Source organism: Epinephelus fuscoguttatus, linkage group LG8 (genome assembly GCF_011397635.1).
Source record: "Epinephelus fuscoguttatus linkage group LG8, E.fuscoguttatus.final_Chr_v1".
Taxonomy (NCBI): Eukaryota; Metazoa; Chordata; class Actinopteri; order Perciformes; family Serranidae; genus Epinephelus; species Epinephelus fuscoguttatus.
The window spans coordinates 9,560,792-9,587,925 of NC_064759.1; the positions used below are offsets into that span (position 1 = coordinate 9,560,792).

The window sequence follows — 27,134 nt, forward strand, 5'->3', positions numbered from 1 at the left end:
TTATCAAGTCAATTGTGATAAAATAGATCAGCTGTCACCTGTGCCAGGATTTTTTCAAAGTTTTCCACAGGTGGCAGCAAACACAGCCTCACTCTGTCATTCCTTCAGCCTGCTTGAAAAAATTGCAGTCTTTCATGGTGTTTAAAAGTAGGTGTGTTCCTCCTTCTGACCGGAAGTGTGGGCTTTTCTTTTGGGCATGCATCTCTAACTCACTGCCTTGCAAATTGTTGGTGAGTGGGTTTGTGGACAGCACCGTGTGTCGCAAACAGCAGTAAAAACAAAACAGTTGAGGTGCATATTCCAAATACGCTGTTTACATGTCCAAAGAACGCTATTACAATCCGACTGACACCAGCATATCCCACGTCTTAATCGGAGAATGCCTAATGCTGTCATATTAGCGTGCAGTAGACATACCCTAGAAAACAATTTCAGACTTATACTCATATTCAGATTTACTTTGCTGAAGCAAAAACATTACATAAACATTCACTGGAGCTGCCAGTTTTTGGTACTAACGGGCAAAAGATGTTACAAATATGCCTCTCTTGAATATTCGTGCACGCAGTAATGATTAAGGCTCTGCTGTGTAGGCCTGTTACTGTTTATCTTTCTTGTGACAGCAGCACTCTCACTTTCTCCTCCTCCTCCTCCTCCTCATCTCTCCCATCCAGCTACTACGGTCTGACAGTGTGGTTCCCCGACATGATCAAGTACCTGCAGAAGCAGGAGTACGCCTCGCGCACCAAGGTTTTCGTCAAGGAGAAAGTGGAACACATCACCTTTAACTTCACCCTGGAAAACCAGGTCCACCGCCAGGGAGAGTACTTCAACGACAAGTGAGTCAGCTGCATCCCTTTTGTCAAGGCTGGCCTGTTGAATGAAGGCAAAATGATTCTGAATTGAGTCACGCTCAGTCAGGTGCCTTTTATTCTGAGGGTATTTTTTATATTTCACACAGTCTACAATGATGACTTTATTCACAAAGTGTTAATACTTTGTGATGGATGACAACAAAGCAGATGAAAATGTGAATAAGGCTTCAAAATGTTTTATTCTGAGCTTGGCTTTGATTGGATGAGAGCCCTGCGGAGTTGTTCTTGTTTAACAAGCCTGTCTTTGATGTTTCCTCTGACCTTGCCTTTTAAACCTCAACTCTGCTTGTGATCTGAGTTGTTAAAATTCTCTCACTGTCTTTGCATCTGTCTCTTTTTCTCCTTCCACTTCTCAATCCCACGCTCCATCTCTTCGTTGCCTCTTTGCCTCCATTTCTTAATTCCACTGTCCCTGTGTGTGATTGCTCGCAGGTTCATGAACCTGAAAATGAGATCTATGGTATTTGAGGACTCGCTGTTTGAGGAGTGTTACTTTGAGGACATCACCTCCAGCAACACCTTCTTCAAGAACTGCACCTTTATCGCCACCCTCTTCTACAACACAGGTAGGTTACACACACACTGACACTGTATAATGGTTATTGTAAGGTGGTCACTCAAGTCAGTGAACACCATCAGGTAACAAACAAATTATAATCAACACTGTTTCAACACAGCCCAAGCAAGGACAAGTTGCAACTATTTTTTTAATTAAACAATGAAGGCATGAACTCATCAACTTTCAGTTCAAACTTAAGTGGCCCTTCACGAAGTCCCACCTGGACCCATCCCGTCCCTCTGATGCTGACTCGCCAATCACATCTATCTACATTTGTTCCCTGTTCCAAAACCCAAATCAAACCCTGGAAAGTGTTGGGTAAGCTAGCTCGCTAGTTAGCTGCTAGAGACATACATTAGCCTGATGACTGTATACACATGCTGCAATCGCTTTTTAATGATTACTAGTCCATACCCATTGAGTGCACAGTTGCCCACATAGTTTCACATGGTGTGTGTTTGGGATACAGGTCATAGGAAATTGCAGATTAAGAAGAGCAATGTATTCAGACAGAGTTTTTGTGAATTTCTCTAGCGCCCCCATTTTGTTTGATGGGGTCAATAATGGAGGGGTCCCCTCAGATTATGTGTGGTCATATGCCTACAAAGTTGCGTGGTGATGGGTGAAACCCTTGAGATGTTATACACCTTTATGTGATGAGCCACGCCCTCCGTAATATTCATTGCCTTATGGAAGCTCAGTTTTAGTAAGTTTTCCAACTTTTGCCAAGAGGGAACTTTAGATATTGGTCCCTAGATTATGTTCACCCAGTTTCATGCAGATCAGTCAAACTTCCTAGGAAGAGATCGATTTTAACTGTTTTTCAAAAAATTCAAAATGGCGGAAAATCTATATAAGCGGAAGTTATGGGTTCTTGAGGCAAATGTGTTCCTCATGAGGAGAGGCATCTCTGTGCAAAGCTTCATGTCTCTACGACATACGGGGCATGAGATATGCCCATTCAAAGTTTGCAATTTCAAACGGTTGCTATAGCGCCCCCCTTTGGCCAACTGATGTAATATTGCTTAATTTGTATCCTCCCATGACCCTCTACCACTGTGCCAAATTTCACATGGATTGACCAAGACAGTGAAGAGAAAAACGTGTAACAGACACAGACACAGAGTTTCTGTCATTATATAGTAAGATAACAGTGAATAAAGACCTATCCAGCTTAACTGGAATAGTGGAGGGAAACAGAGAATCTGTTTTCAACCAGCTCTGTGTCATTGCAGCACGTGCAGATGAATGGCGTTTGGCTTCCCGTGGAGCTCCCCACTCATCCGCTGGTGCTGGTCTCGGCACTGGTGGCACAGGGAGAAGCCAAGCATTGTAATCTGCACCAGGCAGCAACATCCAGGGCTAAAAAATGAAACATGGAAGTGCTAAAACCTGCTGTTCATCAAATGGCTGCTTGAGGCTGCCTCCAGATGCCAGTCAATCCCCATTGACCACCATCTTAAAATGCCCAACTAACAGCAGAAATAAACATGTTTACAGCCTGGTACAAAAACAGTTTTGGTCTCTATAGCTAATTTCCCCTTCATGACAACTGTACAAGGGTTTATTTATATATAACTCACCCGTTTATATTTTATTAAAGCCTGAAGTTATGCATAAAAAGTGCTTTGAGTGACAGGTTGTCTGCCGATAGTGTCCTCAGTCACATCCGCCTCAGCTCCGGCCTCTCGCCCAAATATGATCATTTCTGGGACCAAAACAACAAGATGGTGAAGGCCAAAGACTTTTTAAAACAGGAGTCCACAAATCAATGGGTGACATCACCGAAGCTATGTCACCAATTGATTGTGTCCTGCAATTTCCTAAAATTAAACAGTGATAAACTGAGTTACTTCTCATTGGCACCAAATCCACCTCAGCAGCAACTGACAGTTTCACACTTGATATTAATAACTCCTTAGTTTCCTAGTGAAGAGCCTGGGCGTCATCCTCGACAGTCATTCTGAGCTCACATCAGTAATGTCACTCAGTCTGCCTACTTCCCGGTTAAATACCGCGTTGACTTTAAGATCTTGCTCCACAACTGAGCTCCTCTGTACCTCTCCGAACTCTTGCACATCCACACCCCCATCTTTCAGGTCTTCCTCTTCAGTCCACCTCAGTGTCCCGCCAGCGTTCGTAGCATCAGCTCCGTCTCCACTTTCAAATCACACCTTAAAACTTTATTCACTGTAAACTTGTTTTGCTGAATATTTGTTTGTTGTTATCTGCTGTTATTTTCCCTATCTTTGCCTGTAGGGTGACCTTGAGTGTCTTGAAAGGTGCCTATAAATAAAATGTGTTATTATTATTACTGTTATATGTGGTGTACTGTAAGCTGTGCATTGTACCTGCACTAGACCAATGGGTAAAAACAAGTATAAACTGTAACTGTGATCTTGTCTCTCCTCTCCCTCTGTCCTTATTCTCTCTCTGCTATTTATAGTGCTGATAAGTAGAGCTGTTGGCACAGTTTCACTCTTTCATGTTTGCTGTCAAATGCCGTCTTAGTGAGGGATTGTGTCAGTTTATTGTGCTCTTGTATGGTGAAGGATGGCAGATGGCATTAAGACAGTGTTCATGTGTTGCACCTGTCTGATGAGCACATAGTTAACCTGACATTAAAACAAAAGCCCCCTGAGCATCTTTTGGCACGTTATAAAATTCACTTTTAGTGGACGCAGTATTTCTCCTGATGCTGAAAAGAGCAGCGGAATAAGCTCCAACTGTTTGTCAAAATGGCTCAATTACTTTCCTTCTCCCTCTCAACCGGCTGACTGGCACGACACCAAATGCAGCATTGCAGAGCTGCGATGTCGCTTAGCAACCCAGACTGAATCCTCCAGTATTTCAGCTTTAAAATTGCGGAGCTGTCTCTCTCCTCAATTTGTGCGTGTCACGTGTTGCAACTCAATGAGAACTGTATCTTTGTTTGTGTGGACACAGCTGCTGAATCTACAGTGGGCAGTGTGCCTTTTCTGAAATGTACCAACACTTAGGTACAATAGACATATCAGGTCAAGCTGTCACTCACAGCTGCAATCAGTGGCGGCCAGGAGTCGCTCATTAGAATAGGAATTAGAAACTTGTTTGCTTATTAAAGCTTAATCTTAATCTCTTTTATAACTTAAAGCTGTCTGATAGTTGCCATAGTGAACCTGTATCATCACGATGTGGCACATGTCAGTGACTGGGAAGATGGTTTTCATACTTAGCTGCGATGAAATGACTCTCAGCAGATCATACTGGGATTTGCTTTACTTCTCATGATGGTTTCTCTCTCAGTGGGTGACGAGGTGAGACGACCTGGGTGATGCAAACAGATCTAGGCTTCTTACAGCTTGTCAGTGTTCCCTGGGAATGCGCTTTGTGCGTCCTTTCAAATGTAAGCCTATGAAGATCATATAGGTTACTTGCCGAATATGTTAGTGTGTTATAAGAATATGTACTTTGAATATAAAGCCGTGCACTTTAAGTGTGTGAAACGGGAAACTCAGTTCAGTCTCCTGGAGGGCTCTGTCCATGGTGCTGATGTAACCCCACACTACAGTGTATTCTGTCATACACTGTGCAGCCTCTGCATAGGTGCAGGCTCATGTGCTGCTGCAGCTGTAGCACAAGAAATAATTCAAAATATAGCTTTCTTTTTGTCACATTTTTTTAATGTTGCTTACATTTTGATTGAACAATCATAAGGAAAGCATTGTCCTGTAACAACAGCACAGCATTCCTGACATTTATTGTGTTTAAAAGAAGGGAAATTCTGCAAAAAGGTGTTGATAATAATAGTTTGTTGTTGGGGTATAACAATACAAATACTTGTATTGAACTGTTCGGTACGAGGCTTTCAGTTCAGTACGCATTACAACTCAAATTATTTATTTAACTAATCTTTTTATATCTGGAAAATAAAATTTACAGCTTAAATTGTGTTTAATATAATGTTCTCAGTGCCACATGGATATGAGACCCTACTCTGTAGTGGAAAACGCAGGCTTTAGAAACAGGCTTAAAGAGTTGAGCCCGGGGTCGTCAGTGGCTTAGTGGTGGAGCAGGCGCCCCATGTACAAGGCTGTTGCTGCAGCAGCCCGGGTTCAACTCCGGCCTGTGGCCCTTTGCTGCATGTCACTCCCTCTCTCTCACACTTGTCTGTCCTATCCATTAAAGGCTAAAAAAATGCCCCCAAAAATATCTTTAAAAAAGAAGAAGAAGTTGAGCCCTGTTACAATATTTCTTCACCAAATCCAAATGTCCAGACTTGACCGCACTTTCAGACTCATGGACTTTGCGGTCGCTTTCCCGGGAAGTCTAGGAGTGTTTTGGGCTGTCCAAATTCACAATTCGTTCAAACTAAGCAGAAAGGTCGTACTTCATGATATTAGTTTTAATAAATAAATGAATTAAGATAACATACAATTTAAGAATCAAGGTAATTTCACCGGCATTTCTACCTTTTGCTGTATCAAAAACATACCATAACGTGACACCACTGTATGGTATTGAACTGAACCGTGAATTTTGTGAACCGTTGACAGCCCTAGTTTGTTGACAAGAGTCTCCCCACTTGTCCTCTCACATTTACTCCAGTCCACTCTACTGTGTTGCCTTCATGATGTTAAAATGTTGTCAATCTTTACTTCCTGCAGGTGTGTAACATTTAAAAACTTCACCGGAAGGGATCACAAATTGAAAAATGAGTTTACTAATCAGCCCCTTCAACTCTGCTCCCTCTCTGTCTGCTCTCTCTCCATCCTCCACACTCCCCTTGCTTTCTCCTTTCTCCCCAGATCTATTCAAGTACAGGTTGGTCAACTGCAAGCTAATCAACAGCACTTTCTTGCACAACAAAGAAGGCTGCCTGCTCAGTGACGTCAGCGATGAGAACAATGCCTACATGGTCTACTTCGTCAGCTTCCTGGGCACCTTGGCTGTGTTGCCAGGCAACATCGTCTCCGCGCTGCTCATGGATAAGATCGGACGGCTGAGGATGCTAGGTAATAAGAGCGCAGGGCACTCAGCGGCATGTGCATGGAAAGGAAAGTAGAAGGGGAGCTAAGTTTGTATATGAGTGGAAGGCTGAGTGTTAAAGTCAGAACATCCTGCTCTTTCGTACAAACGCTGGGCTCTGTGTTCAAGGCACTGCTCTCGTTTACAGCTTATTCAATCAAGCTTTGTTGAAGTGCAGAGAAGTTGCTGAATGAATTTGTACTTCAGCGCAGGATTTGAGTTAATGTGCGTAGTTAGATTCCAGCACTGGTTATCAGAGAGAGGAGCTGAAATTACAGTGATAGACCTTTTAATGGAAGACATTTTGACTCGTCACAGTAGGAGAAGCACAGGTGTAAATAATGTCATTAATGATGGCTGATTTCAGCATCCTAGTATCGTGCATGTCGGCTCACTGTCACTCTTACAAGGACCTCTGAACTGAACAGAGCCAGTAACGCCTGTGCTTTTCCTATAATGATGGGCCCTAATGTGTGCTGTGAAAAATCTCTATCACAATCCATGGGACAAGTATAGCAGCATTTCTTTAGCTCACAAATGTAATAACCCAATCATTAGAATTACTCTAAAACATAATTATCTAAATTTGAGTCTATAATATTCATGTATTTGTTCATGTTCCTCAAATTTCTATCTTCCCAATAATGGACAAACAATATGTGGACTGTGAAAAATGCCTCTCTCTCATCTTGGTGAGAGCGCTCTCGACCACAAGTAAAAATGTTCTCTTACTTAAGAGAAAACCAAAGATAATGAAACATTGGTGAATCCCAAAAATCATTGGCTACCAACAAAATAAGAACAAACCATGGATACAAAAATAAGAGAAACTTTGCTTATATTTTGCTCATAAATCATAAAGTTTTAAGAATTTTGATAAATGAAGGTCACATGATTTAAGTTTATTTGTAGGCCAACACAAAAGTTAGCGTTGCCCTGGTTTCCTCGTCAAAACACTGATGGGATTTCTCCACGGGATTATGGAATATTGCAGAAATTTAGCTCTGTGGCAAATTAAAGTTTATGAGACTTACATGTTTTATTCAGTGAGACAATCTTCACAAATTGACACCATTGTTATGATTGTTATGAAGCCTAAAAGCAATCACCAGAAGTAAAAAGCTAATATCAGGCTGTAAAGGAACTACACCATGGACACATGACTTCAACGTCGCCACCTCAACTAGGCTGCAAAGCCATGTTCATCATGATGAAGCTCTGTAACTCCATTTAGCCACTTGTCAGCAGCCGTCTTTTTTAAGACATTCAGGAGTGGGGTCAGTAATGCAATGGTACTATGTCATGCAGTCGGAGGCGTAAGGATACGTCAGTGACGTCGACACAGGAAGTGATGGGTGCAGGGCCAGGCCCTTGTTGTTGTGTATGCTCCAGGTTTAGTACATGTGCAGCTGAGCCGAGTAGTCCAGTGTTTCGTATTACGAGCTGTGTTAATAAAGTTGACAGAAGACAGTCGCAGCTGCCTGATTATATTTCTGCACAACATCACAGGGTATTTACTGATGTATTTTATGTTTTATAACAAAACGTGAAAGTCTCTAAAGCTTGTGTTAATCACAGACCTTATTTTTAGACATCTATATGTAACAAAAAAAAACATTGACTTCAACACCAAGGAAGCAGGGGTGCTAAAAATTCTAACGTATTTCATGTTTTGGGACTCATTCCTGCACCACTCTATTTATCACCGATCCTAATGCTGTCCCTCTGAGAAACACATATTTTCATTAAAGACAACACCAAGATATTACTGGACTGTTTCACTGGGCAACAGCTTTGGTCCCTCTTTACTTCCTGTCAGTACTGCATGAACAAACATTGCAACAGGAAATACAAAGGGACCAATTTAGAGTGTTGATGTTGTCAAGTTTGAAACGGCGTTGACCCCAACTGAAATGTGTGGTTTCTCTGTCGCTCTCTTTGCTTTTTCGCTATCTATAGCAAGTCTCCATTTAATAAACCATAAACTCATGATATCCAGCATGAGAAGTGAACAACAAATCTAATCGCAGAGTGATACATGACACTAGAAGGGAGGCTGATGCTACCATACTGTAGATGATACATCCTAACTAGGACTGAGACAAAATTTGCTCAGTGTATTCAAGGTACATATGTATATATATGCATGATTTCCCTCCTTTCTTGATACATCACTCTCCCCCTCCACCTTTCCTTCTCTCCCTTTGTCCACCTGCAGCGGGCTCCAGTGTGATCTCTTGCGTCAGCTGTTTCTTCCTGTCCTTCGGCAACAGCGAGTCAGCCATGATTGCTCTGCTCTGCCTGTTCGGGGGAATCAGCATCGCCTCCTGGAACGCCCTGGATGTGCTGACCGTCGAGCTCTACCCCTCTGACAAGAGGTAGGCAATTTAGGCATGCCCCGAAATCTCATTGACACCGTGACGACACAGTCAGTGGTGCTGAATGACGTGTCAGATGATGTCATAAGAGTTGCCCTACGATGATTGGTCGGCTCACAGGGATGGATGACATTGTAGGGTGAAATCATTGGTGGTGCATGTGATGCAAAGCACTTGGCTGTGTTGTTGCCACCTAATGGCTTTAGTAGGATGTGTGCTGCATTTTTTAGGGCCCACTATAAATAGCTGGGTATGTAAATTCAACTTAGATTTATTAATTGAAATGCAACCTGGTAAAAAATAATGTGGGTAACATAATTAATGATGTTACCAAACAGGAACATGTATATTCTGTATTCAGTGTGAGAGCAGCTGTTCATTTTACAAGATGTAGCTCCTCCTTGTGGTCATACAGAGTCCCTACAGCCTTTACATTGGATTAAGTGCAAGTGCAAATTAAATTCTGAGACTCATTTTTAGCTGTTAATCTCAGGAAGAAAATGGCTGTATCCGGGATGAGAAGTGAAAAACAAATCTTGTGGTGCTGTATAATTCCACTGCCTTTCTGGAGGGAGGGGAGGCTCTGGTCCCAACCGCAAATTAAGAGGGGGGAAGACTAGAGCAGAGTAAATATAATTTTTGACTTACTTTAGGCTTCTCGCAGTACTGTGGTTTGTATGAAATGATTACCATGTTATAACAACTTGTCAAACATACTACCTTTTTTTTGAATAAATGCTTCAAAGTGGGCATTTTTTTAACATCGGTGCCAGGTGATGACGCTTGGCAGCACTCTTAGACTACAGCTGCAGGTTTTTGGGTTGTTTTTTTGTTTGTTTGTTTTTGTAATCAACTTTATTTAGATAATTATGCAACAAGTTCACAAACCTAAACTGCAGCTGCTCGTCATCCTGCAAACAATCATGATAGGATTTTTAGGTTTTATACATAATTGATCAAGATTCATTCACAGCAATAAAGAGGAGAATATTTCAGTGTGTTTTGTGACGTACGTAAATGGTTACCTGTTGCTTTTAGAATTGATTTTATATTTTATTGATTACATTCAAAGCCCTGAGAGGCTCTCTTCTTAAAAACTATCAGTCAAAAAGACATCAGTCCAAGTGTGGAATGTCCTGTGGATATTCCCCTGGAGAATGAGCACCCAAACATGCTTGTCTGACTCTTAACAACAGGACTGCTCACTGACGAACACTGTAAGTCTGTACTTTGTGGATGTTGTGACAGTTACAGCAAATATGACATTACATTACATTAATGTACAATACAACATTATTTTTATAAAAGTTACCAACTGTAGCTTTGATATATTCCCGAACAACAGACAATAACCTGCCTCTTTTCTCTTTATCTGTCCCCTCTCTTTCCTCAGAACCACGGCTTTTGGCTTCCTCAACGCCCTCTGTAAATTAGCGGCTGTTTTAGGCATAAGCATCTTTACCTCCTTCGTTGGTATCACCAAGGCTGTGCCCATCCTGTTCGCCTCGGGGGCGCTGGCGGCGGGCAGCTTTCTGGCCCTCAAACTACCAGAAACGCGGGGTCAGGTGCTGCAATAGTGTGGCGCCAACAACTTTCCCAGGGGGTGGGGCAGAAGAGTTTTCACCACACTGTGAATGAGCAGCTCAAGAGCCCTCCAGATCCTTACCTCTGACCCCTGTCTCATGATTATAGAGTAACGTTTGTGCACAGATGCAGATCTGCTGTAAATATTCGGGACTGATGATTATTTGATGGGTGATAGTGACGCTGTGACAAACCATTAGAGTACCTGAAGAAATGTCAAACTGAGGCAAATTTCTGATGAAGTAAAAGTAATATTAACATGTTCAGTGAGAGCATGACACTTCATATGATAGATTTAGATTCGGCCCCCCTGATATAAGTCCATACACCTGGGGTTGGAGGTCAGGAGATGGGGGCTCTTGATAATGAGCCATGCAAATAGACTCATAGAAATGACCACTAGCCATTGTTGCAGAGTTCTCTGTAGTCACCTCCATTCTTCTGAGCAAACTCACCTGTCAAGTCTTGAGTACTTTGCCATTGTCGGACATAGAATCAAAAATGCGACATCTTCTGCCTTGATTTGAAGCATTTTTGACTTTGCGGGGTAAAACCAAGACACACCTCTCTTGGCTTTCTCTCAAACAAAGACCTGTCCTCATTCTTTATCTCCTGAGGTCTTGTGTTGATGTACAGACTAACTGCCATTTTTATAGATAGAACATTCCAGGTTTGCTTTTGTTGATGTTAGTGTGCGACAAGGAGATCAATCGAGCCCCTTCTCCCTTTAAAGCATTGTTTCCGATCACCTCCGAGCAGCCATGAGACATCCAGATCCGTTAACGGACACGTCTCTCATGCCAAGTGAAGATTTTGTGTTGTCATGGTCACCATTTCATCTTAAAGAGTAAGTTCAAGTGTACATTTAAAGCACAACCATTTGCCAGTGTGAATGTCCCTAACATTTTCTTGACTCGATGAAAATGTTCAGAATCTCACACTCAGTCACCAGTTTTTCAATCATACTGTATATCCCTTTGTAAGAAATGCCTTTATAGTCCCTCCCCTCCCAGGCTTACAGTATGTTTGTCTCTTATAATATATGTTTTGGAGGGTGTTATGCATGTCACAAAGTATGTATGTAAATTTATGACAACTGAGAGTACAACATGTAAAACAGCGTTCTGGACAAGTTGCATTTGCTCATTGGTTAGTCTGGTTTAAGTCACCCGAATATTTTTGACATTTCCTACCCACAAAAAACAGCACAGTGCTTTTATTCTGCCGTCGGTAGCAGTGATACCGTGTAAGATGATGAACCTCACACTCCACAGGATGTTCTTAAAATTAAAATATTCCTTAAATCATACACACAGGTGGGAAAAAAAGCAGGTAATCACAAAGGAGGAAAAAAAAAATACTCTAAAAGTCTTAGTTTTGACGGTTTCAGTTCAGGGGTGTGTCAGAGCTGACAGACTATAATCTAATTGTTTGTGTGAACTGAATGTTTATATTAATGTGAGTGTGCTTCTTAGTGCAATATTGAGCCTCTGTGCAATATTGAGATTTTAATTTATTTTTTATGTCTTTTACCATTTCATATTTGGCAAACATTAATTTTATTTGTGAAAGGTTGTGGGGTAGCTGTCTTATATTGGTAAGCGAACATGGTGTGATAAGATACTGGACGTACTTAACATGTTTTTTGCTCTTGGATCAAGACTGGCTTGAAGATCAGGATTTTTTGAAGTGGGGTTGTATAGGATATTTATCCATAGACAGTATATTACAGACAGTAGATGTCAGTCGGGACGCCCCCACTTTGGAGAAGCAGGCTGGAATCCAACATGGAAGCTAAGCAGTATAATGCTGTGAAGGGTCCCAGCTAAAACAGTCTTAAAAAGAGTTTAAGTACACACTACATTTAGAATATTTTCACTGCTTTACCTTAATGAAAGAATGTGATTTACAACTGTAAAATAAAGCTGTTACATGGCTCTCTTTAAAGCCAGACTCCATTGAGAAAAACAGTGATTTAACACTGCTGAACACAGGAGCTGCTGGTCTACCACTGCCCCGAACAGTTAGTTTGTTTGTGTTATTGTGTAGCTTTGGCATTTAAAAAGATTAGTTTGGATTCACCGAAGTCACACATTAACACAAACTAAGGGACTGATCAAAGCAGCGGTTCACCAGCAGTTCCTGTGTTTAGCCAGCTAAAATGACTGTTTTTGTCAATGGAGTTTGGTGGCTTTGAGAAGGAATAGATGGGAAACTGCAGCCGTTAGTGGCTTCCCCGTTGGAATGGGCTGTCTGGCGGAAAGGCAAAGCGGTAAAAATACTATTTAGTATTTATTTTTATTTGGTGGGACTTTTTTATATCTCTGGGTCTTGATCACGAGTGAGGGTCGAATGGAGTGTGAGATGGATCAGCAGTGATGCAGGCGCTGCGCCGGTCCGTCATGGTGAAGAGGGAGCTGAGCTGGAAGGCGAAGCTTTCGATTTACTGGTCCATCTGGGTCCCAACCCTCACCTATGGTCATGAGCTGTGGGTAGTGACCAAAAGAATGAGATCGCGGATACAAGCAGCCAAAATGAGTTTCTTCTGTGGGGTGTCTGGGCTCAGCCTTAGAGATAGGGTGAGGAGCTCGGACATCAGGAGGGAGCTCGAGTAGAGCCGCTGCTCCTTCGCGTCAAAAGGGATCAGTTGAGGTGGTTCGAGCACCTGATCAGGATGCCTCCTGGGCGCCTCCTGTTGGAGGTGTCCTGGGCATGTCCCACTGGTAGGAGGCCCCGGGGCAGACCCAGAACACGCAGGAGGGATTACATATCTCATCTGGCCTGGGAACACCTTGGGGTTCCCCAGGAGGAGCTGGAAAGTGTTGCTGGGGAGAGGGTGCTTTGTTTGCCACCGCGATGGGACTTTTTTTAGGTGACTAAAATAACTTTTGTTGCTAACTCCACCAGCCTGCTTCTTCAAGCTGAGGGAGTGCCGACTGACATCTACTGTATGTCATATACTGTCTATGGATAAGGACCCTGTACTAACCCACTTCAAAAAAAATCCGAACTGTCCCTTTAAGCATCAGTAGAGTAAATATTAAAATTGTTGGAAAATTCTGCACCCAAAGTAAAACCAACAAAAAAAACGTTGGACAGCAGAGTTGTTCTATTTTAAATGTTCCTAATTTAGGATGTCCTCGGGGCACGAACAGGAACATGTTGAACAGTGAGGATTAATTGCAGCTGAAATGGATTATTCTAATGAGGGTACAGATTTGGAGTGTGTTTACTTGTGCTTTATTATACAAATGTAGCTAGATATAACATGAGATTCACTGTAGAGAACTCACTGCCAAGGGCTGATTGTCATATATCCCCACACAGGTTACAGCACAGAGTCTTGACACAAAATTATTGCCTCATTCCCCTGATCTAGAGAAGCATGGATGATATGTTCACAATTGCATGATAAAAAGAAAAACAATCATTAACATGTAGGATTAAAGAAAAAAAAAGTTTTCGTCCAAACTGCCATTTTGTAGGATAGCAGCCATACGTAGACTCGAGACAGTTGAATAAATAGACAACCCATTGCACTAAATGTACACTGTCGTACATGCACAATTGTGAACGCCTTGAGTTCTTCAAGACACAATCTGATGCAGCCTTGCTAGAGTTTTAAAGAAGAACACGGCAGGCGTTTAGCAAGAGCACAAAGACCAAAACCTACCAAATGACAAGATTGTGAAGTGCAGTTGTGAACATAGGTGCTTCGAGCTTTGATGACCTGCCCCTTGCATTTCACTCCCTCCATCCTGATCTAACTAAATTTGACATCTGACCCATTATCTATGAGTGTGCCATGAGTACCGCCTCTCATTAATTATTGCCAAATATTTTCTATGGCCTGAGTTTACACATTACACCATCGACTCTCTGTTATATGAATATATGTAAATAAAAGTACTTATAATGTAACTATTAAGATAGCTCTTCAAACCTTTTGACCCCGGGAAATATATATTGCAGTCAGTCTTTGTAGGTTCGCAGCCAACGATCATGCGAAACAAGAACACCTGGACTCGTTATGGTAATGAAGACCTTTCCCAACTCATCTGATAACCAGTCTGAGAGTCCAGGTGCTCTTGTTTTGAAACTGCAAGAGATGATGGCGTCAGGAGCCAAAACAGCCGGCAGGTCAGACCACAAAATTTGCCCTCTTAAAAGCACATTGATAGTATGTAAATGCACATTAACTGTACAAATATAAAAGCTAAGCGTCAGCAGTCCTACTCTCTGTATGTCGTCCTGTATCACCCATGAAATTTAAGAACAACGATGTCAAGATAACAGTTGTATTTGTTCAACATGGAATGATGTTAAAGCGCTAACCTGTCTCAGTGACTCAGTTCAGGCTCTGTCAAAGTTGAAATCGTCTCTCGTAGATACATATCTTAGCTTACGTTACAGGGTTTTTTTGTATAATGAACTTGTTGCCTGAGCAACAGTCAATCGTGAGTGCAAAAAGTTAACAAAGCAATAAGTGTTTGGGTATTTGTCTCTTATTCTCTTCTTCAAAGCTATTGGGAATCAGAGCACATTCCTATATGCTGGCCTCGTCCACTAAAATGCTGAGTGTTGGCTTAATAATGGCACAGCTGACATTCGTGTGTACTCTCTGAAACAACCCTAAGTCTTGAGGCTTTTGTCAATAAGATTGCATTGCCATTAATTAAATGTAACAAAGAATTTATCACCTTTGTCATTGTACTGTGCTGTAGAAACTGTAGTTGATTGTAAGTATAGAAACTGTTTGTGGAACCATGAATATAAAAAAAGGCATAAAAAAAAGAAGTGTAAATGAACAATGCTGTATGTTGTCTTTGATTTTGTGTATTTTGTAAATGAGAATGAAATATAAGTAAATACATCAATGTTAAATACCAGTTATGAATCATAGTTAGCCTAAATGTGACAACATCAGTTCTGTTAAAAGGTGTGTGAGATTTTTTTTTTCTTATATTTTCTCATTGTTGATTTTTGATTGGGTTTGCACAGTGTCGTGCAGCTGACCCTTTGGAATCACAATGGATAACAAAGAACCATGAAGAATAAACAAAAGTGATGAAAACTCAATCTTTGTCATTTCTTTATGTCCATAAATATTGTTTTACCTTTATAACAGACACTAAAAGTCCCCTCCAGTATTCACAGGTCCACCTGCTCGTCCAAATATAGTCACTGCTGCCTCCAGAAATCCAAGATGGCGACAGCAAAAAAAAAAAAAAAAAAAATTGCTCCTAACTTTTTAAGTCAACCATTCGAACGGGTAACATAGAAACATAACAAGGCAAATATCAAATGTTCATCATCTTCCAGGATGCAGTGAACAGAACACCAGAGATACAAAACACAGACAACAAACAAAAATAAAAATAGAATAAATTAAGCATAATAAACTTTAAATTAACCATAAATTAATCATTAATGAACATAGTGTCAAAATATTTTTTACAGATATAGTAAGGCTGACAAAGTGATGTAAAATATTTATTCATTACCGATTCATCTATACAGGTCTTTTGCACATTTGGAGTTTATTCATTTAAGGGACTTGCTGTAAAGTTGAATTTCATTATAGTATGGCAGATTTTTAATCAGTGTCACTTCATGAATAAGAAAATTGGCTAAAAGGCGATGGCTAAAATGCGGCTGAATGTCATAAAAGTCATAGCATATCACAAAATGTCCTAAAAGTTACAGCGTGTCATAAAATATTCTAAACGTTATAGTATATTGTCATAAAAAAAAGTCCTAAAAGAGTTATGGTATAGTAGGCCTATGTCATTAAATTTCTTAGTATAATATTATAAAAATGTAATTTAACTGTCATAAAAAAGCCAAAGTGAGTGAACATTTACTGTCCTCAATCATATGCTGGCTCTAAAATGGCACTCTGTCACTACAACCTTGAGAACCCCCGATCTAAGATTTTTTTTGTTTCCAGATGCTCCTAAATGGTCCGTTTAGCTGGTAAATTTCCAAAAAGTTATCCTGCGAGGAATCCCCTCCACATTCCCTGCTGAAGAGATGATTAGGGCCTTCCTACTAATGATTACCGTCCTGCAGGTGCAGGGATACTGCTACAGGACTACAAAGTGTTAAAAGAACTACACAACCCAGACTGTGTTCACTTCCGGTGAGTGTTGCGTTACGACACCAGGGACGCAACTGACTGTACTTGCAAGGTGAGTAGTTCGCAAAAATCACTCTACATTTTAGCTTCATGACCAGCATACGTGTATTAATAAACACTGGGCGGTGTTTATTGTACGAGGAGCTGTTTGCCGTTACAGTGTCTCAGTTCTGTTACATATTGACTGGTGTTTATCACGAAAGCTAACAGCTAATGCTAGCAAACAAGCAATGAATTATGCTAGCTCAGGTTTAGCTTGGATGTTTAGCGTTAGTTACCTAACTGGCATTGTAAAGGCACTGCCCTTATTAAAAACGGTGTCACCGACTTATATGTCACCATAACGGTTGTACGTGACGAAATTCATTCTATTATTAATTTTAGTGGACAACAACGGCTCTCTGTGTTAGCTAAAGTGAACACGTAGTCGCTTCGTGTACGACAGGTATAAACCGTCATACGTTTGCATAACTTCAGAGGCTTTGCAGTGGCATCGATCTCCTCCAGCAGACACATCTGTCCCCATCACAGAGGTACAGCTGTGAACTACATTGGTAGGGGTCACACCTGTGCAGTCTGTTGCAATTCAATACAACAGGTCTGCCATACATTCTACCTTTAGTTTATAATGTTCAGATTGTGACATGGCGTTGTCTCAACTATAGCAGTGTGTGTTTCTAAATGTAGGCCACCTTTACACAGAACATTTTATGTTTAGCAGTGGTTTCAGGACTCAACAGCACTCAGATGAGGCTTTGCATGCAAAATAAGTTTCTTTAAAGAGCTGTTTTTCGTGTAAAGGACCCCCAAATTGACACACATTAGATCATGAACCCCCATTTTATAAGATTTTGCTTCAGGGACCTCCATCTAAAAAGACTTTGGTTGTTAGATTTTGATTAAGACGAGAATTTGGTGGTTGTGACCTGTAGAATTGTACAGTTGAGAAGATAACCATGGAGGAGCTGAAACCTATGATCAGAATAGTCACTTTTTTGACTCTTACTGTCATTGGGTTTACTTCTATTGTGAATTAAATAGTGACAATAACCTATACCCCATTTGTCCGGGGACCCCTTAGGACTCCCTCAGGGACCCTGGGGGTCCCAGACCTCCTTGTTGAGAACCGCTGTAGGCATTTGTACAGTGGGTAACTGATCCAGCCTTTTCTCTCCTAAATCCATTTCCAGTACTCAAACTCAGGGTATCTGCTGATACCATGTACTAAACCAATACCAGTGTGGTGTATTTGTACACCTCAAAGCTTGTTATTAAATCAAAATGCGTACCAGAGCATGAGTATCTCTCAGTCACTAAATATACATATGCTGTATTTACACCCATCTGGCTTTCATAGGTGGTCTCCTGCCACAGCTTCTGATGCTGCCTACTGTCTTCCGCTGTGTTCGACCCATCTCCACCAGTCTTGCCTTAAGCCGGCCTCTGGCCCACTTCAGACCGCACATGGACCCAGACCCGAGCCGGCCCGTTGAGAGGTCTATCAGAACCAAACTGACCGACAAACTCAAGCCGGATTACTTGGAGGTCCACAATGAAAGCCACATGCACGCTGTGCCCCCTGGCTCCGAATCCCATTTCCGTGTCCTGGTTGTCAGCTCCGAGTTTGACGGACTGCCTTTGATAAAGCGCCACCGTCTGGTTAATGAGGCTTTGAAGGAGGAGTTGAGTACCTGTGTTCATGCACTGGCTATCCAGGCAAAGACTCCTGAGCAGTGGGGAAGTAACCCCTCCCTGGCTAAGAGTCCGCCTTGCATGGGGGGTTCGAGGGGAGATCACACGATGCAGGAGAAACTGAAGGCCGGGCGGGAGTGAAGGGTTGGACTATGAAGCTGTTGGACTGAGCTGTGAAGAAGGCAGGTGAATGCTGTAGGAGAGGTATAAAGATCAGTGTCATTAATGTAATGGCAGTCAGGATTCTGTTGAGGATTTCATTACAAAAATGGCTTTCTATGGTTATTCTATCATAATAAAATGTGAATTGTTAACATTAAATCATCAGTGTGTTTTAGAGGGATATTTGCGCAATCAAACAACCATTTTAATAGTCTGTTTCATTACAGGTTGTCAGAGGTATTTTTCACTGTAATTCCATAGACTAATGTGAGGATTTCCATAGCAAGGCTTCTGCTCATAGTTCATAGTCTCAGTGATTCCACATTGGTGAAGTAAATAGTAATTTTATTGTCAGAAAAGCCCCCATTGCCTGAACATTAATGAAGGACCAGAGATCAAGGCGGGACGGGGATGGCTGTATTTAGTGGATGAAAAATTGGGACATTAGTTGCTTCATTCCTGTATCCGTGTCTTCAGGTGACCATTACCAAGTCAGTAAACATGGTATGCCTTCGACAGGCCTGCCACCCTGTCGGTCAAATGTGTTAAAGTTGCTGCATGTAAGTCTGGAGAAAGATATTTGATTGTTGAGTGTCATTCCCAGATCACAAAACGCCAGTGCTTTGGGTTGGTGGGTCGGAAGAGACTCGGCAAGTAACTGTCTTTTTATCCAGAATTGCATAGTTAACCTGTAAATGTAATTGTCATCCTTCTGTAAGGCCCAAATAATCATTTAATCTGTATTTGTTTTCGATCATATTGATGCACAACAATCAGATTCACAACCAGAACAACTCCAGTACACATTCCATGACTGAACAGAGCAGAGAGAAGAAAATCTTGATTTGCCCCCCTTTCTCAGAACTTAATTAAACAAAAGAAAAAGATAGATGGTCAGTCACAGTTACTAAACAACAAACACTTACACTAACCTCAGGAAAAAAAGAATAAGAAGCCATACACAACAATTCACCTTCAACTGAGGGACAGATTCTACCTGACAACTTCACATAGTCCAATTAGTCTTTCCTTATTAATTTCCATAAACTGAAATACATTTATACAACCCTTTAAATAATTCTGTAGAGAATCCATAGTTTGACGTCAACCATGGAAGTATACACATCTGCCAGTCTGTGCACACTGGTGCTTAAATATTCTTCTGTGATCCTTATCCTCCAGAAATAAAAACTTAATAGTGTCTGTAACTCAAATAAATCTTGAAGTATCAGTCAACATCATTACACTAGTATCTCTGAAAGTTTATTAGCAGATTGCCCCTTGAGATGAACCATCTCGTTTTCGAAGGGGTCATGGACACAATCACAACATAAAACCTGCCTACATGGCTCTCATTTACTGACCCACCCACACATCATTCCCATATTATATTGTACTACTATACGATAGTTAAAAACCATATCAGATTTGGAATTTTAAATTTTGTTGTGACAAGAAAAACAAACTTAGGTAAGAAAGTATTGCTGTTAGATAGGCACCTTATTGACGTGACATGCCTGTGCTGGGGAGTATAGTGTCAGTACCACTGACTCAACACACGATGGCAGTATTGCACAAATATATGGCAAACTAAATTGGGTGAGAGGGCTGATGAATACATGATGTCTATATCATTCCCATTGAAGTCAAATTTTCCACTAAGTGTTCATTTTCTCCACATGATTTCACATGTAGTCATATTTAAAACACAATCTGGTGATAAATTAACACACGAGTAATCCCAGGACTAATGTGTGAGAAAGTGAACCCACCAACATATTTTAAAGTCTTTAAAAAAAAAAAAAAAAAAGGAAATCTAAATCCAGTATTAAATGTTTGAGTTCATAATGTACAGAACACAAAACACAGGCAAATAGTCTTTGTAATCAGTGGTGACAAAAATCTGTGATTCAATTATCCTATGCTTCAATAAATAATTGCTCAGCTATACTAACTTGATGATAATTTTAGCTTTTCAGTGATTGGCTGACGACAAAAGTACAAAATGTTCAGTAGTTTGTGCTTGTTCTCAGAATGACACTCTTTATTGTGTGTGTGCATGCATGTGTGTGGGTGGGCATCTATTTTTGTCTTGGGGTTATATGTGTCACCGTGAAGGTCTTCTTGTCCTACCCTCAACCCTGATGACGGCCAAAAATCACTCCTCAAGCCCGCGAGAGTGATGAGACAACACATCTATGTCAGAAATGGTTGGTGGGAGTCTTAACAAACACGATCCTTTACCCCAATTATCATTCATCAGCCAGATGAATTTACTCCAGATAACATTTTACAGAACTATGTCCAGAGTTGACGAGAAATAGTTGGGATGAAACACACTCCACAGAGCCAAAGCAAAGTTTTAATGCTTTGCTGCAAAAGCTATTCAAAGTTATTGTTAGCTCATAAAGACAGGCCTTCAGTGGAATGCGGTGTCACCTCAAGGTAATGCTTGTCGTCTTCTACAATCATCCTCCGCCTGGAATTGACAGCCTGTCAGGCCTCACAAAAGGCCCCGGTGAAGAGGGTGAACAACTGGTGTCACTGGTTTGGAAAAAGGAAAACAGTAACACAACCACTTTATGACCCCTGCTCGCCCATTAGAGCCGGGCCTAAGGGGGCGAGAAGCAAGGTCGGAGCTGTGGGAGAAAGCAATAAGCTGGGCCGCACTGCCCGGGGACCCGCAGACTGTCTCTGCTGGTAAGATTTACGTGTCACAGTTCCAGGTGCTGTTATGATAGAGAGGGAGAGACGTCAAGTTGTCAAGGGTGATGAGGTGGAGTGCAGAGACTTGTCTTGCACTTAAAAGGCTGGACTGTTTTACATGTGTGAGAGTACATTACCTATTTAGTCTGCGGCAGTTAAGCAGCAAAACAACAGGGTGATCGGTCAGATCACCTTCACAGACTGTGACTTGTTTGGGCCAGAGGTTGAATAGCAAGGGCTCTAACTGACTTTCTTTTCATGCACGTGTGTATTCTACGATCAGATGATTTCACTTAAATAGATGCTGATAAACTACTTTTGGCAAGAGGAGCAGGCATGTGAGAGTAGCCTCAAGCTGTGCAATTAAGGGCTAATCAGGGGAGAGTACACTTAAGTTTTACTTTGGAGAGAAGTCTCTGAGTAAACTTTCTTAAAAACAAAAGATCGCCACTATTTTGGAAATCATCACTCAGAGCAATCGGGCTAGGCCTCTTCACACTTGGCGCACTCTGCTGTTTTCATGAAGGCATCTCTACATGAGTAGAGTTTTACACAACTAATCTTCCACTGCAGTTTGTCACAACACTACATGATTAGATAATTCTCTTTCCACCCTTCACTGTTGATACGCAGGTGAAATTGCACTACATCAGAGTCTTTTAAGATGTTATTGCTCAGGTTGGTAGTTTTAGTAGCATTTTGGCCATTGATTAATGTATTTTTTATTACACTCATCCAATTAAAAGCCAAATTAAAGTTTATTTACAAGCCGATAGAAGGATTAAATTGTTTTCCATAAACGGTTGATATGTCTGTAAATGGTGTGGGTTTGAAATCATCATCAGCCTTTCTTTATGCAGGGAAAATTGACTGAGCATTAAGTTCTTTTACAGCAACGCCCTGAATTAACATTTATAGGGGCTAGCAGGATATATAATATATGACAACAACCACATTAAAATGGTGAAAAAGAAAACACAACTCGCTGCAGTGGCTGGGAAAAATGATTAACAGCAATTAAAACAGTAAAATAAGGGAAAAGTCGACTAAAAAAAAACAGAAATCTGCCAGAGAGTGAAGTTATGGAACAACAGCAACAGAAATAAAAACAATAAAATACATAATGATATGTAACAATCATGTCTGTGAACACCACGCTACGACCATTTCATAACATACACTTAAAATGATCCACTGACACATTTCTGCCTAATTTCAAAACCTTTCGTGACTTGTTCCATTTATTTAATGCGCAAAAAACTAAAAGCTAATTTACTGAGCTCAGTACTGATCTGAGGAGTTTCAAGAGACACAAATTCCTGTGAGTATGTCCGATGTCACCGTTGAGTATTTCAAACTTGCCAGGTGTTAATGAAGTACTCAGATTCTTTACTTAAGTTAGAATAACCAGTATAAACAAAAGTCCTGCATTCAAAATCCTACCTGAAAGTACTTGCCCTGCAGGAAAATGATATAATCTATATGATATTATTAGATTTTTAATTCTGTTGCGTTAATGTATTATCAGCATTTCACAGTTGTTTATATGCAGTTAGGTAGTTTTAGTCCAGGAGTTCCCGCTCCTAAGGGTCGTAAGATGGATCTAAGGGGTTGCAAGATTATTACTATTATTATTAGGAAAGACTTGACAAAGTTAAATTTTTTTGGACTTATCTCAGAGGTTTGCTTCTTTATGAAATATCGGGAAAATGCAGTTATTTAAATCAAACCATTACAAGGGCCTCAACCAGACACTGATATTTTGTAAGTGCTCAGACAACATTTTGTACACTTAACATTTATTTTATGTAAATATTAAATACAAAGTAACTATATCTGTAAGGTAGATACGGAACATGACAATAATTCTGTTTGAAATGTAGAGGAGTAGAAGTATAAAGTAGGATAAAGTGGAAACACACAAAGTACAAGGAAGTACAGCACTTGATTAAATGTATATTTTAACTTTCCACCACTGAGGTTGAACACAATAATGTGATCTGATAAAATAGCTCTACAGCACATATCATAAATAAGCTATTAATTAACTATGTATTCCTGCTCTGTAGTAATGGACTGTATTTTATTATAAGGACTTCCTTTAATTTATCCACCTTTCCTTTACTTTGTGTGCTGCTCATTCAGAGTTAATTTACAGTCAATGGATCATGTACTTCCACCATGTCCCGACTGCAGTGGTGACGGATCTGTCTCCAGTCCCAGGTCTGGCCTGTACGGCTCAGAGGGTGCAGCAGGTCAGTGGGAACCCACCTTGGCAGCGCTGCCTCTGCGTCAGAGCCCTGGGACAGATGGTGCCAGGCTGGGCTGAGACCTCGGGCAGGGCAGGGTTCCCGCGATGAACAGCCGCTGATTTACGCTGCGGCTCCGGACCGAGGGCAGGGGTACAGGGGGGCTCCTTCTGCGCAGCTGACCCCTGCTGGTTGCAGGGTCATCTATCTGGAGGAGGGAGGGGGAGGTGGAGGTGGGGTGGGTACGACAAATGGGTGTCTGAGAAAGGCTGGTTTGGTCATCCCAGGGGACTAGCTTCATCCTGCGGCCCCCCTGGTCAGCTGCAGGATCTGTGCAGCATGTGTGTCTGGAGAGCCTGTTAAACACATTTAATTTAAACCCCCAGCAGGAACAACAGTCATTACTTTTATTGTCTTTAATGTTAAACCTTGTGTCTCTGTGCAATAGAAGAGGTTTGCTATTTGGAAAGCAGCACAGTTTTGTCCCTGTAATACTTGAAAAGTGCTCCAGTGTATTTTGTAGCAGAATTATAACAAAGGCAGCTTAAAAATCATCCGTCCTAATGACAGTTTATTAATCAAAGAATGACTTTTAACGGCTCTCCTGCTGCTCAGGTGATTAATCTTTAGCTGGTTTTATGTTGTAACAAAACTGAGTTAAACTTAAGGTGATGGTAATAGGCTATTAAGGCCTTTTAATTGGGAAGCCCCCCCTCCTTCTTCCTTCACCCTTAACCGACTCTCTCCTCACCACACCGCCAACTAATGAAATCAGTGAATAGCCAGCTTGAAAGGGAAGGACAAAAGCAGAGATAGGGAGAAGACAATATCCTTGTGTGGGAGAATTAGTTACACTCAGTAGTCTAAGTATTCAAAGCGCAGAGCAAAAAAAAAAAGCAGGGGCTAGAGAGGGATTAAGAGAAAAGTCCACACAGGTGGGTTTCTGGGAGGGAGGAGGGGTCACATGACAGGACGTTACCTCGTTTGATAAACAACAGCCGGGGCCCACAGGAAGGAGGAAAGGAGTTATTTTATAGGCGGAATTAACTGCTTCACCACATCAGGTATTCATTATGGTAAATCTCCCAGGTGTGCTGTACATGCAAGTGAAGTCAAACATCTTAGGAAGTTGGATTTGATGCAAAACAACTCGGACTGATAGATATTTGCCGGGACAGTGAGGGTGGGAACAGGAAGGGACCTCACAAACGGAGTGTAATTTTTCATTTCATTTATTTTATTTTTAAGGACAACGCACATTAATCAACATTTCTGTAAATGTGCCAGTGTTACCCAGCTGACTTATTTTCAGCTGCAGTCCTTAGGCAAGATGTTTTGAAACCAATTAAAGGATAAATGATGCAATTTTAAATTACATTTTTTACAGTTTTTTTTACAACTTCTTGTCGCAGAAAAACGAAATATTTTCTGTGCACACTCAGAAAACAAGATACAGAATCACAGGTAGACCTCTGCACCATGTTTTCTGAGTTTACTGAGGCATTAAAAGCAGCTTTTCCACCACAAATTACAAAAAAACAAAACAAATTATGTGTTAAAATTAGGTCTAAATTCAGATGTAGCAACTTTATTTAAAGGTTCAGTGTGTAGGAGATTAGATTTAGGGAGATATATTGGCAGAAATGGAATATAATATGATATGTATGTTTTCTTACGTTTATAATCACATGAAAATAGAAATTGTGTTGTTTTTTAACCTTAGAATGAGCTGTTTATATCTACACAGGGAGCAGGTCCTCCTTTACAGAGATAGCCATGTTGCACCGTCATGTTTCTACAGTAGCCCAGAACAGACAAACCAAACACTGGCTCTAGAGTGGGCCATCTGCGTTTTTGAGTTTTCGTGCCAGCCGCTGTAGTTATCAATCAATCAGTCAGTCAGTCAAGCTTTATTTATATAGCACTTCTCATACAAAAATGATGCATGAAAAGTGCTTCAGCTTAACTTCTCCACCATGAATGCATTGGGAAAAACTGATTTTTCTTGAAGTGAAACCTCTTTATTGCAGTGTTTTTACATGGTCACAATTTATTTTAGCATAAATGCATTTTTACTTCGAATGATCACTGTAAACTTCTAATAATCAATTGGTTAATTCCACTCTGGAGAAATAAGGTGTTATCAAGTTAAATAGTTTTTTTATTTTTTTACCTAACTGGGAGCAATGGTCTTGCAGTGCTGTGCTGAAAACAGTGAGAATTACTGTCAGGAGGTTTAAGTGTTCCCAACATGTCTCAGTAACGGGGCAGCTGGTTGTAATTCCTCACTTAACCTTTCTTGTGTCTAATGAAGTAAAACCAATGGTTAGGTTATGGAGAAAAATATAAAACAATCAGGTCTGTGTCGGAATGTCATATTTTTGTGGTTTACGTCACTGCAAAGAATAAAAGTTGTTGTTGTTTTCCAACAACATTTACAACTCAAAAAATCCCCTGAGTACACATGTGGTCATCAGATCTGCAGATCTTTGTCCTTCTCAAATAACCAAACAGAAAAGAGACACCACTGAAAAAAAATTGTAACTCATCAGCTGACGCCGAAGATGAAAAGTGAATTGTCAAAGAAAGTAACATCTGTATTTTCACTGACGTGTGACCGCCCTTTTGTTAATGCTTTTTTTTGTGTGTTCCCCCTGCCTATAGCTCAGTCAATCACATGATCGCAGCAGTAAGTCATGAGAGTGTTTTCCCGGGGGGTGTTAAAGCATAGGGCTGGTTAGGCTGGTTTTCGGGCCAGAGTGCACAGGCCAAGGCCTCAGGCCTGAGCCCTGTACACTCAGTTGCTGACACGCATGCTGCTCCCTTCCCCTCCCCTCCCCTCCAGGGCACTAACCAGAGGAGTGTGCATGTCGAGACAGATGGGTCACAGATAAGGCTCTTTCAAGGCCTTCTCTCTTGGCTCCCTCTGTACCCCCTCTCAACCGCTTCGCTCAACCTCTGTGATCTTCCCACTCTGGCTCGCTAGCTTTGAACCTGTGCCTCATTCCTGTTTCACCCCCCTCCGTCTCCACTCGCTGTCAATCACATCATTTTCTCTGCAAGCTTTGACCCCTTTTGCACACATTGGCTAGTTACCCTTTTGCCTTAAGCAGCTTTCTCCTCATAAACTTCTCCTGACCTCTTATCAACTTTCATTCAGCGTTTTAAAACAGCCCCTCTTACGTGAGGCTGAGCTGAACGTGCTTTATGTTCCCGCTCTTGGTATCACGATTGCCCCAAATCTCCCCTCAGCCTCTCCAGGGCTCCCAGTTGCTCATGGCTGAACCCTGACACATGACTTTCTACCTCCCTTTTCCCTCCTTCAGCACTGTGGAGGATTACATTCACTTAACCCCCTGGAGTACTCAGCACCCTATATGATCATGTTTATCTTCCGCAAAGCCTGAAGCTATTATCATATCACCTTATTATGTTATTGCTTCTCCCCTTGGGTATCACTCAGTGCTGATGTTGTTAGTCAGAGGGTTGTAAGTTATTCAAACATGAGCGTTTAGAATATTTTGTGGTATTTGAATGACAGCCAGCGCACAGGAACATGCAGCAGAGCCACGGAGCATATGATATTCACATAGCTGCTTTTATAGTCACTGCAGAAAGACCCAGCCACACTCATAAACCTCCACTCCGACATGTTTGTCATCATAAAACCAAAGGGAGAGTTAACAGAGATTGAACACATTTATGGCTCGGCTTCAAATATCATAAAAAAAAGAATTGATTAGCACCAGGTTTTCTCATGCGGGCAGCGGTGTCACTTTGCAC

General features: G+C 41.2%; 2 protein-coding genes across 2 annotated transcripts in view; both read left to right on the forward strand.

Annotated features, from left to right (window-relative positions):
* The window catches only part of sv2a (synaptic vesicle glycoprotein 2A), an 84,208-nt gene extending 68,741 nt beyond the window's left edge, over nt 1-15,467 (forward strand). The window contains exons 9-13 of the mRNA XM_049582918.1: nt 675-839; nt 1,308-1,441; nt 6,222-6,428; nt 8,660-8,819; nt 10,213-15,467. Coding sequence (XP_049438875.1) covers nt 675-839; nt 1,308-1,441; nt 6,222-6,428; nt 8,660-8,819; nt 10,213-10,396 — 850 coding nt within the window. The 3' untranslated portion in view covers nt 10,397-15,467. The remainder of the gene's footprint in view (nt 1-674; nt 840-1,307; nt 1,442-6,221; nt 6,429-8,659; nt 8,820-10,212) is intronic.
* Nucleotides 15,468-16,539: 1,072 nt separating this feature from the next.
* bola1 (bolA family member 1) lies at nt 16,540-19,637 on the forward strand. The gene is made up of 2 exons (XM_049582958.1): nt 16,540-16,594; nt 17,900-19,637. The coding sequence occupies exon 2, from the start codon at nt 17,923-17,925 to the stop codon at nt 18,373-18,375; it is 453 nt and encodes a 150-aa protein (XP_049438915.1). The 5' UTR covers nt 16,540-16,594; nt 17,900-17,922; the 3' UTR covers nt 18,376-19,637.
* Nucleotides 19,638-27,134: the final 7,497 nt, after the last annotated feature.

What these genes read in the sequence shown, in the direction of transcription:
- bola1 (XM_049582958.1), top strand. Translation starts at nt 17,923, where the DNA reads ATGCTGCCTACTGTCTTCCGCTGTGTTCGACCCATCTCCACCAGTCTT.